This window comes from Protomyctophum bolini (assembly GCF_963924005.1).
Source record: "Protomyctophum bolini genome assembly, chromosome: 14".
NCBI classification, from domain to species: Eukaryota; Metazoa; Chordata; class Actinopteri; order Myctophiformes; family Myctophidae; genus Protomyctophum; species Protomyctophum bolini.
The window spans coordinates 24,916,216-24,931,872 of NC_137875.1; the positions used below are offsets into that span (position 1 = coordinate 24,916,216).

Below are 15,657 nucleotides of genomic sequence, written 5' to 3' on the forward strand. Positions count from 1 at the left end.
TGGGGAGATGAAATGTGTCCCTAGCTGTGGACAGACAGTAAGAACCTGCACCATGTGGCTAGCTGACAACCAAGCTGCATGGTGCATTGGTTTGGACCTCAATCACTGGTGGTGAGCCATTGTGGATGTACCCTGCAGTGATCACCTATCTGGTTTTAGAAACAATAGCCCTTTAGTGTTGCAATGGGGGAAAGCTAACAGGGATAGAATTAAGCATCAGACAGTCTGCGCTCCCATCCATGCTAGCACTATAGCAGCCAGAGCAACGGCGTCAACTCCGTGGGTGTGCAGGAGCCGAAGCACCCACTGGCAAAATAATAAGCCAATAATAATAAGTTGCGGGGCGGGTGGGCACCTTAAAATATATAGGCTACTCTAAGGTGGGCACGCACTGTCGTTAGAGGAACCCTCCGCCACTGAGCCAGAGCATGCAGTGCTACATCAGCCCAGTCAACCCCTCAGACAGAGAGCCAGTGAAGTGAGTGAACCATCCAGAGAGCCAAACCAGCCGAAGTAGTCACAGAAAACTATATCCAGCAGCCGTAGGCTATACTGACATCGACCCAGGGCTCATCAGAGGAAATCCTCAAAGCTGGGAACGTTTCTAGCCAAGCAGAGAGGACTCCAGGGAGTCAGGGACCATGATGATTAACTTTGGGCACATCTTCGGGCATTTCTGGCCGTCCCCATGCAGCACCAAAGAGAACCACCAGGCCAGGAACACCATTGACTTCTTGTTACTAGGTGCATGGGTTACTTGGACAGTCTTATTATTTGTAAAACTGTTTAAAAACTTGTGTTATGGATGGATGCAGTGGGCAACCCATAGTGAGAGCATGAACTTTAAGCCTATACAATAAACCTTATTGTTTCCTTGCCAAATCTTCAACCCATGCACCATATTTTCCCCTGAATCCTACATTTTGTTATGGCCCGTGTTTAGTTACATTTGTGACTATTTATGTTCTGAAAGTGGCAAATTGAGTAATTTTATTGTGAAGGAAATGGAAATGGAAAACCGGAAATGAAACTACTGAAACCTTATGTTTGACGCAGTTAAGCAAGTTGATTTTAGAAATGATGGGCTGTCCGAGATATGGCGCTGTCTAACAAACATAATTCATTACAGAAGGATATACAATTTTAATGGGGGCAGCACATTATAAGATTTGTTTTAATTCTGTATTACTATTTCATAACGACAGAGGGTTTAAATATAATTTGTGAACACAAAAACTGCACAATCACCCATTGATAACACATGCGCAATGCGCACAGTAATATCCCTATAACTCCCTTCATTGATTAAAGAGAAAAGAAAAAGCCTGAAGCCTTGTTAAACAAAAACGCTTATAATTTAGGCATTGGAATTAATTTGTATTAGGCTATTAGCCATGATTTATGTGAGCTCTGGCTCAAACATGCAAGAAAAAAGTTACTATACCTCTGATCGGAAATGATGCGCTCGTAGGCCAACTGTCAGGACAGACAAAATATGTTAAAATGGCATGTCATTCATCAAGTCTGTTATATAAAGAGCCAAATGCCACATTTCACATTTGGGGATTATGGCCTAACCTTATATTGATAGTTATATAATAGTCAACATTATAGCCTACATATGCATCATCAGCCAATAAACAGACAATTCGGTATGATGATTTAGGCTACATAACCTCACTAAAATGAAAAATAAAAATACATATTTTCTAGATGCTACACATCATCATCATTTGGAAATTGGGTCACAGCCCATATTAAAAAGATGTAATGTTGCGTCCACGTTGATGGAAGATGCGGCTAGGCTACTCACCGCGGCTCCTAGAGCGTCCGGAGAGCACCGACTTCATTGGATGCTTCCCATTGCGAAGCTTGCGATGCCAACAACAGAAAAATAGAATTGTTGCAATAGTCCCGAGCAAAAGGAGCAACAATAACAGAACACATTGAATGCTGTACGGTCTCAGCAAGACCAAAAACGCCGCAGCAATCATCATGTAGGGCAGATCCTGTAGCTATGGCAGCTGTCTCCGCTCCTGCCCTCATATCGCCAAACGCTTAATGATTACAATAAGCTTTTTTTGTTGTTGCTTTGGACACGAACTGACACACTCGGATCATTGCATTGCAGACTAAATCATGTAGCGGTTAAACTATAGCCTGTCCAATGCCACTATAGGATACAATCCATGACTCAGCAAAAGGAGCAAGTTGTATTTAATTATTTATTTCCTTCAGGGGATACAGAGGGAGTCAGCAAAATAGCATCGCAGTACCACGCTGCAGAGTATAGCCTATACAGCCTGCATGGGCTGCATTTAGCTCACTGGGTTTCAAAATGAGGTCCGGGACCCCCAGCCAGGGATCCTTAACGAGGAGCCATCCAAGGCCTATAGTTTAATCACTGTTTAGTCAATGTATAGGGCAGGCTATCAATATAAAATATACACTAATTGGTTTCAATATCACCGCATTAATATATTTCTCTGAGAAATAAATTGTCAGGCCTATGAGAAATGTTCTCATGTGTAGGCCTATATGACAATTTAATTTAAGGCAAATTATATTTTTCTATAGGCCTATATATACCATATACCTGACTTATATTATTATTATTATTATATAATTATGAGTCAATGACATAAAAACCCCTGCATGTAGAACTGCTGAAACAGTTGATGAATAGTCCACAGCCCTGTAAGAAAGACACACCGATCATAAAGAAACTGCACAGCATTTAGTCTATTCTTTCTTTCTTTTTTTTTACATATAGGCTATAAAAATCTGATTCTGATGCATTGCCATTTTCTAATGCAGTCCATGGGAGGGTGCCAGGGTTGGGGGTCTATAATTTGGCCAGAACAATCAAACACTCAAAATCACAAATAATAGACTATAGTCTGACTATAGGCTACTATTGACATTACAATATTCAAAATAAAAACACAGATGACCTGTTATGACCTTTATCCTCTTATTATAAATCCTGTAGCCTATGGTTAAAATTATGAAATAATTATGAATTAAATTCTAATCAGCTTTGAGTTGATAGATAGATAGATCTTTATTTGTCATTGCAACGTGTACAACGAAATTAAGGCAAGTTTGATTGGCCTTGAACAAGAATAATGGTCTCGATTAATTGAATCACACAGGACCCCAATGTAGCCTATATAGGCCATATAGGCAGCAGGCTTTCTTGGGTTATCAAGATTTTAGCATCCTTTATGAATTTTGAATGTAGGCCTATTAACTCTCATAGTCTAAACTAAAGCACAGATTGCATCACTATTAGGCTACATTTTAAAATAGTGTTGAATTTGGGAAAATATGTATAGTAGGCCTATGCTTATTATTTCAACTCCCCCGGGCCCCGTATCAGGTATCACTCACAGCAGGCTCATTGTCGCGGCTCAGTCACAGGCTCACAGCGCGACAAAGAAAGCCGCATATATATTTCGCCGTACGGTACGACCGCGTTGCTCTCCGAAAATCACCGATGTGCAAGACGTGTAGATCGGCTTTTTTCGGCGTGCGACACACTCACACAAACCAAGCTGGTGTGCAGTGTGCATGGGCGGAGTTAGTGGAATACAGTAAATCTATCAGCAGTTCAGCACAGCGCGCGCTTCTTCGTGTTGTAGCTGCAGCTAAAAGAAAGAGAATTCCCAAACAAATTCAACAAAACAAAACAAGGGAGGTATGTAATCGAGACTTCATGCTGTTAGTTTGCCGGTTTCATTACTAGCATGACACACTCATTAAGCAATGCATTCACTAAAAGGCACTCTTTCACTAGCAAACATGCTAGTTTGTACCCTAGCCCCAAATACGTTTCCTCAGTCCCTACGCTCATTCTGTAGCTCTCGAGCTACAGAATGACCGTAGGGACTGAGGGAACGTATTTGGGGCTAGGGTACAAACTAGCATGTTTCGGTTTTTTGGGGGGTTATGTAGTTGTACCATAGAGTTATTATACAATAGAGAAGACACCCAGAGGAAATCCTGAAGCGCAATGGACATAGTGGCCGAAGAAGGTATTGCAGTTTGGTAAGGTTTTGCCCTCAAACACATGAACGCGCACTAGGCTCCGTCCACTCTGCCGGTCGCTCGCGCGTTCATGTGTTTGAGGGCAAAAATCCAGAATGCACAGGGCTCCTAAACCGGAAGGAGGAGTGGATTCGCCTCATGCGCTTCTGAGCAACTCAATGCAAGTGGACGGGAGGAGAACTTGGGTGCCTTCTCTATTGTATATATACTCTAAGGGTAGCCCTGAAACATGACTGCCATGATGATTATCATGACAGTCATGACGTAACTGCACCCTATTTTTGGCGCTCGCTGCATTTACAAGATTTCCGTATATATAAACATTCAGATTTCAAATATAAAGTACTCACAATGTCCCACGGGTGTTAGTTAGTAGCAGCAGCACCAGCGATTAGAATTGCTGCATCCCGCGTTGTTTAATAAAAAGCATTTTTGTCCGAGCGCCCCGGCTACTTTTTTCAAACGGGGTTCGTTTGGGAAATCCACAGTTGCACACCGGGAGCGCACTCGCCTATTAGTCTGTGTTGGCAGGGCGGTCAGAGTACCTATATCGAACACACCGAGTGCCACCCTCCTCCCGACCGATAGGGGCGCGTAGTTGAAAGCCAATGGGAAAATAACAGCTCGGATAAAAATGCTTTTTATTAAACAACGCGGGATGCAGAAATTCTAATCGCTGGAGCTGCTACTAACTAACACCCGTGGGACAAATTGTGAGTACTTTATATTTGAAATCTGAGTGTTTATATATACGGAAATCTTGTAAATGCAGCGAGCGCCAAAAACAGGGTGAAGTTTCTTCATGACTCGTATGAATCATAGACTGTAAGGTATGAATACGAGAGTCATGAATCATGGCTAGGTCCATGGTAGCCCTGATACATGACTGCTCAAGAACCAGGGCTAGGTCCATGGACGTTACTGGTTGGATTGCCAGGGCTGGTGAATATATAGCCTAATCTACCCTCCCCATATCGGTTGATAAATGATTGATTTACACACCAAGTTATTCCAATAGCATAAAGATCAATCTCAACGAATCTGCTTGCCTGGCTAAAATGTTGTTGGTTTGAGTCAAACACTGCTTGAATTGTGTGATTTCATTTGTTTGTTTTTTCCTCAGATAAGACAATGTCCTCTCCTGTTGAAGTGGATGAAGATGAGGTGGAAGGAGATGTGGAGTTTGTATCAGTAAGTGTTGTGTAGGTCACTCGGCAGTCTTCACAGTAAATAAACTCAAAGGTTGAACTAATCAATAGACGTGATGAGTCACATCAAAAGCAATTGCTTATTTTAGACAGCAAGAGTTATTAGTGTCTCTGACTGTTATCAAGTAATGTGTGCTCAATGCTCAGCCATGCTGGAATTTTCAGTTCTCAAGAAGAAAAATATCAATGAATCAATTGATTGGCACCTGTAATCAAAATTAGCACATTTGTAAACAATAGTTTCAAATAAAGAGTACATTGCCCAGAGGCGAATAATACTTCTAACTGTCACACAAACTGCTAACATGCACAAATAATGTAATTTTCACCTTTAGCCTATTTATCAGTCAAAATGTTTGCTGTGAAAATGCAGTTGGTTCTAAGTAAATTGATAAAGGCAAAATGACGAGGCATGGTGTATATACAGTAATAATGTTAGTGACATCATGTAATTTCAGGAGGGCCCTGTCAGACCACCAGTACTGGATTTCATTGAAGTAATGAGCGATAGTGAGGAGGAGGAGAGTGCAACCTTGGCAGAAACGGTGCATGACTGAAAGAAAATGCAATAAACAAATAGCCTAAACTTGATGTCTGCTAGTTTCTAACCAATCTGAGAATCCCATCGTCAAATATTCGGGAAAACAGCGCCTCCGCTGTTGTTCTCTGACGCGAGGCAACAGTCTGTCTTGAGAGACTAGTTTCTAACTAGTAGATAATTCAAGAGTTTCCTGAATGTTGTCTCTTTTCATGTAGATGGAGGATGAGATTGATCGTCAAAAAGCTCATGTTGTATCTACTTTGGACAGACTTGCACGGCAAGTTGCACAAGAAAAACAAGCAAGAGCAAATAAATGTCGAGCTTTCAAGGTAAGTTGACCCAAAAGAATAATTAATGTATGCTTTAACAAAAAAACATCACTGACCAGTGTCACTGTGTCACTGACCAGTTTCTTTCTAGGTAAATCTGCTGTAATTTAGTTGGCTGTTGTTGTAATCAGTATGATGGCATCAGTATGTTGACAAGGCTGCTGAACTGTGACAAATCGTACGACTTTGACACATAACTTCATAGTCTGTTTCTGACACCACAACAGTCTGCCACGTTTTAAAGTGCTAATACAAAAATATATATGCAGTTCAGTCCTGTTCTTTTGTGCATGTTGTTTTAAGTTGATAACACTAGCAGGACCATTGCCACCTGCTGGTCAGAACCAGTATTATCAGTCCATTACAAAAGATATTTTAGAAACATTTGTGGCACGTTTTTAAACAATTTTTAATAGACTAGGTTTTTAATGAAGACTAGGGATAGAATTAGTTTAGATTACAGCTAATATTGGTCTTTACCTTTTTTTTCCTTTTAGGCTAAACTAATCTCCCAAAGGGCTCATGGACAGGGGGAATTGGCTGCTATTAGAGGCAATACTGAGGCAAAGCGCTGTGTGGACATGTGGTTAAGCATGCCAGGTAGGTTTTTGACTCTGCATAGCAAAAGTACAACAACGTGTTAACAGTGAAATGGCTTAACATGATCCGTACCATTCTCTTTACTCAGGTGTTAGACCTGGCGTGATCAATACTGGTGCTGGTAGAGGATTCAGCCGTGCTTTTCCCCAACGAAATAGTTTATTAACCAAACAAACCTGTCCAGTGGTCAACTGTTGTCGAGTTTATGACAATGGGCCTCTCCTCGAAGGTCACTTAAAAAGGTACTACTTTTCTGTAACTTTTCTGTACTACTGTAATGTTGTGTAATTAAAACCTCTTAAGCCCCAATCCCCCGCCGGCGGGGGCAGCGGCTGTCCACCTCATGAACAGCTCTCAGCGGGTATGGGGCTGGTCAAGGTCTCAGGTTCCAACTCTGATATTTTAGATTTGATCTTCCCTCCTGGACCCCCTGGGGTTTAAACCCCATATGGTTGAGTCTCTTAGGATATCCCTTTATACTAGTGTATTTTTGTGTTCAGTTATTTTGGGGAAGGCTTTTGCTGAAAATGGCAGATCAACAAGCTCAAAAGGTGTCTATTCTATGTATTTATGTTGTAGGTAGTGTAGCTCCTGTCTGCCTGTATACATTTGTTGCCATGTTTGTATTTTTTTTGTATCCTTGATGTTTCTCCGATGAACATGATGTAATTAATGTGTTTTTCCTGTATGACGTCAAATCGAATCAACGACATGTGAGCTTGACGTTCTATTTTCTGTCAAACGGTTAAAGCCTTCCCCACCATAATGATGCTGAGGTGGTTAAATGTTACTTGTTAACACCAATTTGCATAACTTTTACATTTTGTAGATTCGATCACTCTCCTTGTGATCCAACTATCCATCTTAAAGGATGTCCCTCAGAGCTCTTTGCCTGTGTTACTTGTGGCCTACATTTCACAACGAAGGAAGCATGGACAGTCCATGTTCAATCCAAGGTTGGCTCCCAACTTCTAACAAAAAGGCATTAAATGGCTTATCAATGTCCATTTCAAGAGCTTTTTAAAATAATATCTATCTGGACCATATTGCAACTTATTTGGAAATTATATTTACTGTATTTGTAATATGAGGGGAAATTAACATTCAATTTGACTTTTATTTTCACATTGAATACTAGATCTCCTCGTCCAATGCTGAGGGCCACACGTTCACTCAGGCCTATCAGACGGTTGTGTGCTTTGCATGTCCTACTTGCTACCTCCTCTTCAACCTCAGGGATGAGTGCCTTCAGCACATGTCGGCCAAAGGTCACTTCACTGATTCAATAACTATGAAGGGTGAGAACATCTAGATTCTAGATGTACATACTGTATGACAAATGCATGTAAAACTGTGTTCCTCCTTGTGTCAACCTCAGACTTCCCAATTGACCAAATGGGCATAGCAAATATACTGGCTTTTCAAAAACTATTCTGTAAAATGACTTTGAACTGACATCTAGACTGCACAGGGCACCATTTACAATGTGGGTTGTAGTTTTTTTGAGGATTGGTACAGGCTGCAAAACAAAAGCAGGGTTAAGAGTAAGACTACTGTTTGTTGTAAAATAACTTTTTTTTCCTCCCCTCTTTTTTTTAAGCATCCAAAGAAAGGGTGCAGCCTGTTCCCATTCCACGCTATGCTAAAAATCGAATGATTGCCTTGTGCAAGGATGTACCTTTCAGTGTTCGATGTACCAATTGCCGAAAAATACTAACCTCACATCAGGCAGCTCAAGCGCACTTTAAGTAAGACCTTTTTGTGATATACTATTATACACATGCAGTGACCATGTCTGATATCAACCACTTAAAACTGGATATTTTCGATTGTCTCTTATAATAATGGTGATTTCTCTTTTTTTAGTGTGTCTTGCAATCAGGGCTGTGCCATTGCTGTAGCAGATAAAACTGTGGTGCAGATAATGAAACGGCTTCAAGTGCGAGGACAGTGCTTTCTCTGCTGCAAGATATTTTTCACCGAAGGTGAAATCGAGAGGCACAATGAATCGACCCAGCACAAGACAGAGGTCAACCAAAGTATGGACAGAGCAATTCTTAATTACTGCAGGTTGAGTGAAATTCAACTCTCCAAGAAAGCAAAAGAGAGAAGGGAGGTTGGATTGTCTACAGGCCTTGACCCAATACATCAGAAAAAGGGCAGGAGGAATGATTCTGAAGGAAGTCCGGCCAAGCGGCAGAGGCACTGCACCACTATGAATGGCAGCTCCAGTAGAGGCAGCAACCTGACACTAGCCTGGTTCTGTGAGTGTGGTCTGCAGTTCCCTGAAGAGGACATAGCCTGTAAGCATCTCCTGGCAATCAACCAGATTTTCCATCAATGTGGCGTTTGTGACAAACTCATGAGTGAAAGTGCAATTACCCATCTCCATTTGAGTCGTTTCCATGGAGGGGCTCATCTCTCCAACTATTTCTACCATTGCCGTCTGTGCAAAGTGGACATGCCACGGTACGAAGACATCCTGCTGCATGTGTCAACAGTTCACAGAGGTCACACCTACATAACCGAAAGAGAAGCGCAGAGGCAGCCTGTCATTGATGCCAAGCCATCTACTGGAGCGGGACTCGTTCCGGGTACTCAATCCGAACTCACAGAGGCGCCTTCAACAGCTGGGATCCCTACCTCAAACGCAGATGAGAAATGGATGTGCAGGATGTGTGAGGACATCTTTGATTCCGAAGCAGACGTCCATAAACATTGCAGCGACATGAGCAGTCACAATTTCCAGAGGTTTGTCTGTGGCCACTGCACACAGAAGTTCTTCAAGGAGTCTACTATAAGCAGGCACTGCAAGAACGAGCATGGTGGGCAGATGGAGATATTCTACTTCTGCGGCATCTGTGACAGCATGCAATTTCAATCTGAAGGAGAGTTCTTGGAGCACTATGTGAACCTTCATAGTAAGGACTATTACCACATGGAAGATGTTGAAGTTAGCAGGCCTGCAGCTGCTGAAAACGACAGGCAGTCTGAAAACGTGTGCCCATGCATGGGAACAGAAAAGAACAAAGAAGAAAGGAAGGCTATCTATACACAATGCATGAGGAACATGGCCACTGAGGGAAAATGTCAATATGTTTGTTCTCCATGTGGTGTTTCTGTGTCCTCTTTTGCACAGATTAAAACTCATGTTCACACTAAACACACTGCCCTGAAGCTGGAGAAGACCTTTGATGTGGAGTGTACATCTTGCCGGGAGAGTTTTATGGATATTCCAAGCTTCCATGAACACCACCACTCCAAGCATTGTCTGCTGGCACCATGCTGTGATGCATCTGGGAGCAAGAAGAAGGCACAATCCACTGCTGTCAAAATACTGAATGCTGATGAGATTAAACCAGGCAATGATGGAAAGTGTATTTTGAATTGTGTTACTTAATTCTCCATCTTCTTTGCATGCAGAATAACTTTATGCCATTATTTCATCATACTGTTGCAGGGATTGCTGATCAATTGGCAAAGTTTTTCAATGTGGATAATCCCAGCAAAGATGGTGATGCCGATGAAGGTATGTTATAGTAGTCAATACCCAGGCAGCATGTGACTCCAAAGTAACAGGATGGGATAAACGAAGTCAATTAAAGAAAACGAATTAATGTTAACAGTTAAAGGACCACTTCACCACTTTTCAACCTATCTTCTTTTAATAGGTCCTCAGTAAAAATTAAATTTCCTACTCAGTCTGTCTCATAGGAGGGCTGTGAAAAGTTCAGAAACCCGTCCACCAGTGACATCATCGATGGGGAATCCAAGCTAATAGAAACTGCAGGCTTTCTAGTCCTGAAAATTCTCACGATAATAAATCTAAACATTTTTGTAAAAACATCTTGTTTAAAATCTGCCTAACGATGATGTCACTGGTGGACAGGTTTCTGAACTGCCCACAGCCCTCATATGAGACACGGACTGAGTAGAAAAACATTGTGACATTTTATCATGATTATTAGTGAGGAAAGATACAAAGATAGGTTGAAAAGTGGTCCTTTAACAGTAAAATGATCATACACGTCTTATCTGCTTTGCAGAGATGATTTGATACACTCTCAGTGTAGTCAAGTGTATCGTGTATTTTTTAAAGATGATACTTTCTTGCAGATGAATCTGATGAAGAGATGAAGCAAGCTTTGGCTCTAAGTCAAAAAGAAGAAAAAGAATCTGCAGGTCTGTGAGCAACGGAATGAGAGGAGGAATGAACAAAGTGCTACACTTATTTTGTATGACTGCTTCCAGAGTTGCAAAGCAGAGGGATTTGGTCTCACCAGTTTAATATCAAGTTATCCTAACATCCAATACCATTACCATTAAGAATGGATGCCATTAAAAAGAAACTGAAGCAATATGTCTCTTTAAATGGTTCCTCCCCTAAGCAAGAAAAACAAGTTTCTCTCTGCTCTGCTGTAATACATTTCTTTTTCAGATACTCCTTGAAGTGTTCATTTGGGGTGAGGTTTTAGTCTTGGCATATATTCCCATTATCAAAACTGTTTCCAAACTAGTTGCTTTTCATTGTTTGGGACATTATAATCTTGGAAAATAAATTAAGTTCTCTAGCATTTACAACCTATCCTCAGTTGATTGTGGTATATACATTGTTACATTCCACACCAATTTTTTAATTTGTAAAATGCATATGGTCTAACAGATATTTGGATGCTTGATGGCTTGACTTTCATACATTTTGTTATGAAACACTAACCTCATAATCATAACCTTTTTTATCTTCTCAGAGTTGGAGGAAGCTCTCAAAAGAAGTGTTTTGGAGTTCTAAGAAAGAAGAAATTTGAAAATGTATCTTTGTTTTTACACATTCAGTAATTCGTGTTCAAATAATGTATTAAATAAAGGTTTTTTTTCCTAAATAATATATTTTGAGTCCTTATTAGTAACTCAGTAGTTGGTATTCTGTTCCTTTTGTCTTTGGGTACTTAGAAAAGCGCTATATAAATCTGAGCTATTATTACGCCTATTTACTCAAATCACCTTATCAGATATACAGTTGCTCATGAAATGACCCACAACTCGCCTGTTTTACCGTATTAAACATTTTGTGCCATTATGTAGAACTCATGTTGAAAGTACAATAACTTTCATTTGTGATTTAACGTTTTTCATGGTTTGGTGTAGAAGTCTGATTAACACATGTGGCAGCTTGCCCCCATGACTATTTCAGAGATTGAAAAAAAATCTTATTACCTTATTGACCTGAATATAAGACAATGTTTATAATATCCTAAAAAACAGGGTCGTATTATAATCGGGACTAGACTATTTGACAATCAATGTTATTTTTTTCACTAATAAATTAGTCTTATAAATCAGTTCTTATATTCGAGACTACGGTATTTGTGATTGCTGAGTCTAGTCTATTGTAATGTTCACATCTGGAATCCCAAACTGAATTGTATAGTGACTCATGATGACTTAATGAGGTGTGGCATAGTCTCCCCATGGGTCCCATGATGAGATCATGGAATGTAACGTCTCCCATCTAACTAGTGCCCTTTGACCCTGCCCATCATCCATATACTTACCATCTTCCCATACCTACTTAAATAATCCTTACAATAATTAACCGTCCAATTTCCAGACAGATTTGTAGCTTCAGCCTAGAGATACACTTCATATTTGAGTTTAGTTACTTGGTTTTCCAAATGTGTTTCCCCTTCCCCCTTTTCTTTAGTGCTTCTTTGTCGTTTTTTACTTTAATACTGGTTTAATGTATTATTTGATAAGCTCAGTAAAAATTACATTTTAATACACATTAAAATCCTCCCCCTCTCTCTCCCCAGTTCCTGCCAGCCCACTGTGTCCCTAAAAAATAAAGGTGAAATCCACAAAAAAAATACTGTCCCCAAATCAACCATGTAAGGAATACTATAAGAAGGTGCTCCTGGAAGTTTTATGAGGGAAGTCCCAGCCCATGTTTGGAAGTGTTTTCTCTGGGGCGCTGTCGTGTACAGACAGTTACTACTGCAGCAGCCTGTGGGACAGTTTGTAGTCTACACACTACAGGAACCAGTTCGCGTTTGGACCGCTACTCTCCGACCTGTACCGTTATATATCGTAAAACCTTAATCATGGCGCAGGCAAAGATTCAGGCAAAGATGAACGAAGCCTCACACCATGGCAAATTTAGCAGAACAATGTCCATGGCGGATCGTTCCGGACGACTTCTCGAAACTTTGGATCAGTTGGAAATGAGGTATGTAAAAGTAGTAGGCCGGTTACTTTACGGCCATCGACCATGTCTTGTGTCATAATCTGACTCCACCACATGTTTCTGTCTTTAGCAATCTGCTGCTGGTCATTTAAACAGCCAGCACAATACACTTATAGGCTACAAATATGCCAATCAGTAGAAAATGCTATGTAATTTTTTGACATTGGCATCTCATGGGCAATTGGCCATATCACGCTATGGTAAAACTAAAAACATACAATTGTACTATGCTATTAGGCAATAATAGTTGAACTCAAGTGAACGCGCGTACCGGGTATTTCCATGGTTGAGTTGAGTAAACGGCTATATGTTTCATAGGGTGGAGACGTTACGCGAAACCGCTGCGGCTCTTGAGCAGGAAAGGGAGTCCATCATGGAAACGATCCAATCTGCACAGAACAGTCAAGAAATGCGCAACATCTGTCCTGGTAGGCTATACAGTCAATATTTGGCTTCTCTATTTTGCTTTCAGTGTTTTAACCAACCTGTGTGTTTAATATAAATTGACGGGTAATCAACACAACTGTCCGTCCATATATGTTTCATTCTCTTCGATCCTACAGGAGAGAGAGAAGAGTTAACTATAACTGCAAACCGCCTGATGGGCAGAACAATGACCGTGGAAGTGTCAGTAGGAACAATCAGAAATTCCCAACAAGAGGACGCCCTGCTCAAGGCCACGTCGATAATCAACGACATCGTGGGCAAGTTGTTGGACGACATGGACGCCGGCAAACAGCGTCTCATGGCCCTGCACGCTGCGTGCGTAACAGACGCACCTCCTGTTCCCATCGATCAGAAGTTCCAGGTCGTGGTGATCAGCTGTGCAATGGAAGACCAGAAGAGGATCAAGCGCAGACTCGAGACCCTCCTGAGGAATGTCGAGAATGGCGAAAACACCATCAAGCTCATGGATAACCTCAAACTAGACAAAGCAGAAGCTAATGGCAGTCAATAATAATATTGTAATAGCCTACTACTCACAGTCTATTTTGTTATTACATACAGGTAGGCTACTAGGCTGGTATCAATTCAGGAGAACTGCATGGGAACTTCTGGCCTGGGGTCTGGGTTTTTGGGGCGTATAAACTTTGAAACCAAAATCACACATTGGCACAATGAGATGCATTGTTGACATTCAGTGTGCATTATTACACACACACACACACACACACACACACACACACACACGCACACACACACACACACACACACACACACTCACACTCACACACACTCACACTCACACACACACACACACACACACACACACACACACACACACACACACACACACACACACACACACACACACACACACACACACAGGGCAGACAGAGCAGAGTGCAGACACCTATTTTTAAGCATTATCATTATCATAACTTACTAAAGTAGCCTATTAATAAAATACTTAATTTACATTAATACTCTAATTAGCCTAATCAAAGCGTGACTCACCATCTGACCTGTTCAGTGGGGTGGGGGTGGCATTGAGGAAAAACTTAAATTGAATCAAACAAAAAACCAGTGTCTATTCTGTTGGTATTTGATTTGAATATACATGTATGACTGTCTATGATGTTTCAACTATGCAATGATGGTTTTAAAGCAGTGGTTCTCAAAGTCGGGTCCGGGGACGACCAGTGGTCCCCAGAAAAATTAGTTCGACTAAATAGAAGTTTTTGGTTGCACTACTAGTATAACACCAGCTAGGCCTATTTGAAAATAGCTTATCTACAAGCTCACATTATGTTGCTACTTTTGAAACATAGCCTACCGTATCTACATATAGTCTTGTATTAACACGACTAGCTGCATATATAGCTGCACCTGTGGATTTATTAGCATGAATAAAGGAAATCTTTATTCCAAAATGTGTATCAAACAGAAAAAAGTCTAAATTTCGAAATTATTGATGTATCCCAAGATCACGGTTTTTATTCCACCATGATTGTTTTCTTTGATGGGCGAAACCACTTAATACACTCAAATGAAGACTTTATAAAACTATCCCTTTCTCTAATCTATGTATATGGTCAGTGTTCTAAATCTGAGTTCATAGTGAATAACCTTTTTTTAAGATAGTTTTACAGTCTGACAGGAAATGGGGAGAGAGCAAAGGTCATCGGGGGACTCGAGCCTGTGACACGCTGGATTACCAGCCTAGGTGCCCAGACAGCTGCGCAATGTTTGACAAGTCGCTATCCCCAATGTAATGCTCTATCCAACATCAGCTAGAATGCCATATAGAGTGCCTCCTTGGCAATCACAATATTACCCACAATGACTACAGTAAAGCAGTGGTTCTCAAAGTGCTCAAGCCCCAACCAGGGGATCAGGGTCCAGTTTTAGCTACTTTAACCCTATTTTAGTTTAACACATCTTTTGGGGTCCTTGTGTGAGAAAACCACTGCTAAAGTGGACTATTGCTATGAGTCTTAAGATTAATTCCGTTCATGTTTTTAAATGTTTAAAGATCACTGTGGAAGAATTGACACTGCATGCTGAAGAAGTAATGTTCATTGTTTTTATTATATCAGACTACCATCCAACACATTTTCAACTGAAACATCAAATGTACAATCATGTACACCTTTAGTTATATACATTGTTAACTAATAATGAAATTGAAATAAAATATTTAACAGACATAACACTGCAGTATCTTTTCTGTCAAGGATCCAATTG

The 15,657-nt window shown here is 40.8% G+C and overlaps 3 protein-coding genes across 7 annotated transcripts in view; 2 read left to right on the forward strand and 1 right to left on the reverse strand.

Annotated features, from left to right (window-relative positions):
* Nucleotides 1–1,997, reverse strand: part of dst (dystonin) — a gene marked incomplete at its 5' end in the record, with an annotated part of 146,716 nt that extends 144,719 nt beyond the window's left edge. The window contains 2 exons of the mRNA XM_080781613.1: nucleotides 1,445–1,476; nucleotides 1,814–1,997. Of these exons, the coding sequence (XP_080637739.1) occupies nucleotides 1,445–1,476; nucleotides 1,814–1,997 (216 nt within the window). The remainder of the gene's footprint in view (nucleotides 1–1,444; nucleotides 1,477–1,813) is intronic.
* A 1,591-nt stretch (nucleotides 1,998–3,588) lies between these two features.
* znf451 (zinc finger protein 451) lies at nucleotides 3,589–11,602 on the forward strand. 5 transcript variants are annotated; one of them, XM_080781516.1, is made up of 14 exons: nucleotides 3,589–3,700; nucleotides 5,174–5,241; nucleotides 5,717–5,803; nucleotides 6,015–6,128; nucleotides 6,626–6,728; nucleotides 6,817–6,970; nucleotides 7,558–7,684; nucleotides 7,867–8,026; nucleotides 8,329–8,476; nucleotides 8,595–10,098; nucleotides 10,188–10,257; nucleotides 10,845–10,910; nucleotides 11,167–11,191; nucleotides 11,477–11,564. In XM_080781516.1, exons 2-13 carry the CDS (start codon nucleotides 5,182–5,184, stop codon nucleotides 11,175–11,177), a joined length of 2,604 nt encoding a protein of 867 aa, XP_080637642.1. In that variant the 5' UTR covers nucleotides 3,589–3,700; nucleotides 5,174–5,181; the 3' UTR covers nucleotides 11,178–11,191; nucleotides 11,477–11,564. The 5 variants fall into 5 exon arrangements, with proteins under 5 accessions (XP_080637642.1, XP_080637640.1, XP_080637641.1 ...); XM_080781514.1 differs by lacking the exon at nucleotides 11,167–11,191 and having other exon boundaries at nucleotides 11,477–11,602; XM_080781515.1 differs by lacking the exon at nucleotides 11,167–11,191 and having other exon boundaries at nucleotides 8,595–10,090; nucleotides 10,189–10,257; nucleotides 11,477–11,602.
* A 1,139-nt stretch (nucleotides 11,603–12,741) lies between these two features.
* bag2 (BCL2 associated athanogene 2) lies at nucleotides 12,742–15,623 on the forward strand. Its single transcript, XM_080781808.1, has 3 exons — nucleotides 12,742–12,951; nucleotides 13,288–13,397; nucleotides 13,533–15,623. The coding sequence occupies exons 1-3, from the start codon at nucleotides 12,827–12,829 to the stop codon at nucleotides 13,925–13,927; spliced, it is 630 nt and encodes a 209-aa protein (XP_080637934.1). The 5' UTR covers nucleotides 12,742–12,826; the 3' UTR covers nucleotides 13,928–15,623.
* The last annotated feature ends 34 nt before the right edge of the window (nucleotides 15,624–15,657 follow it).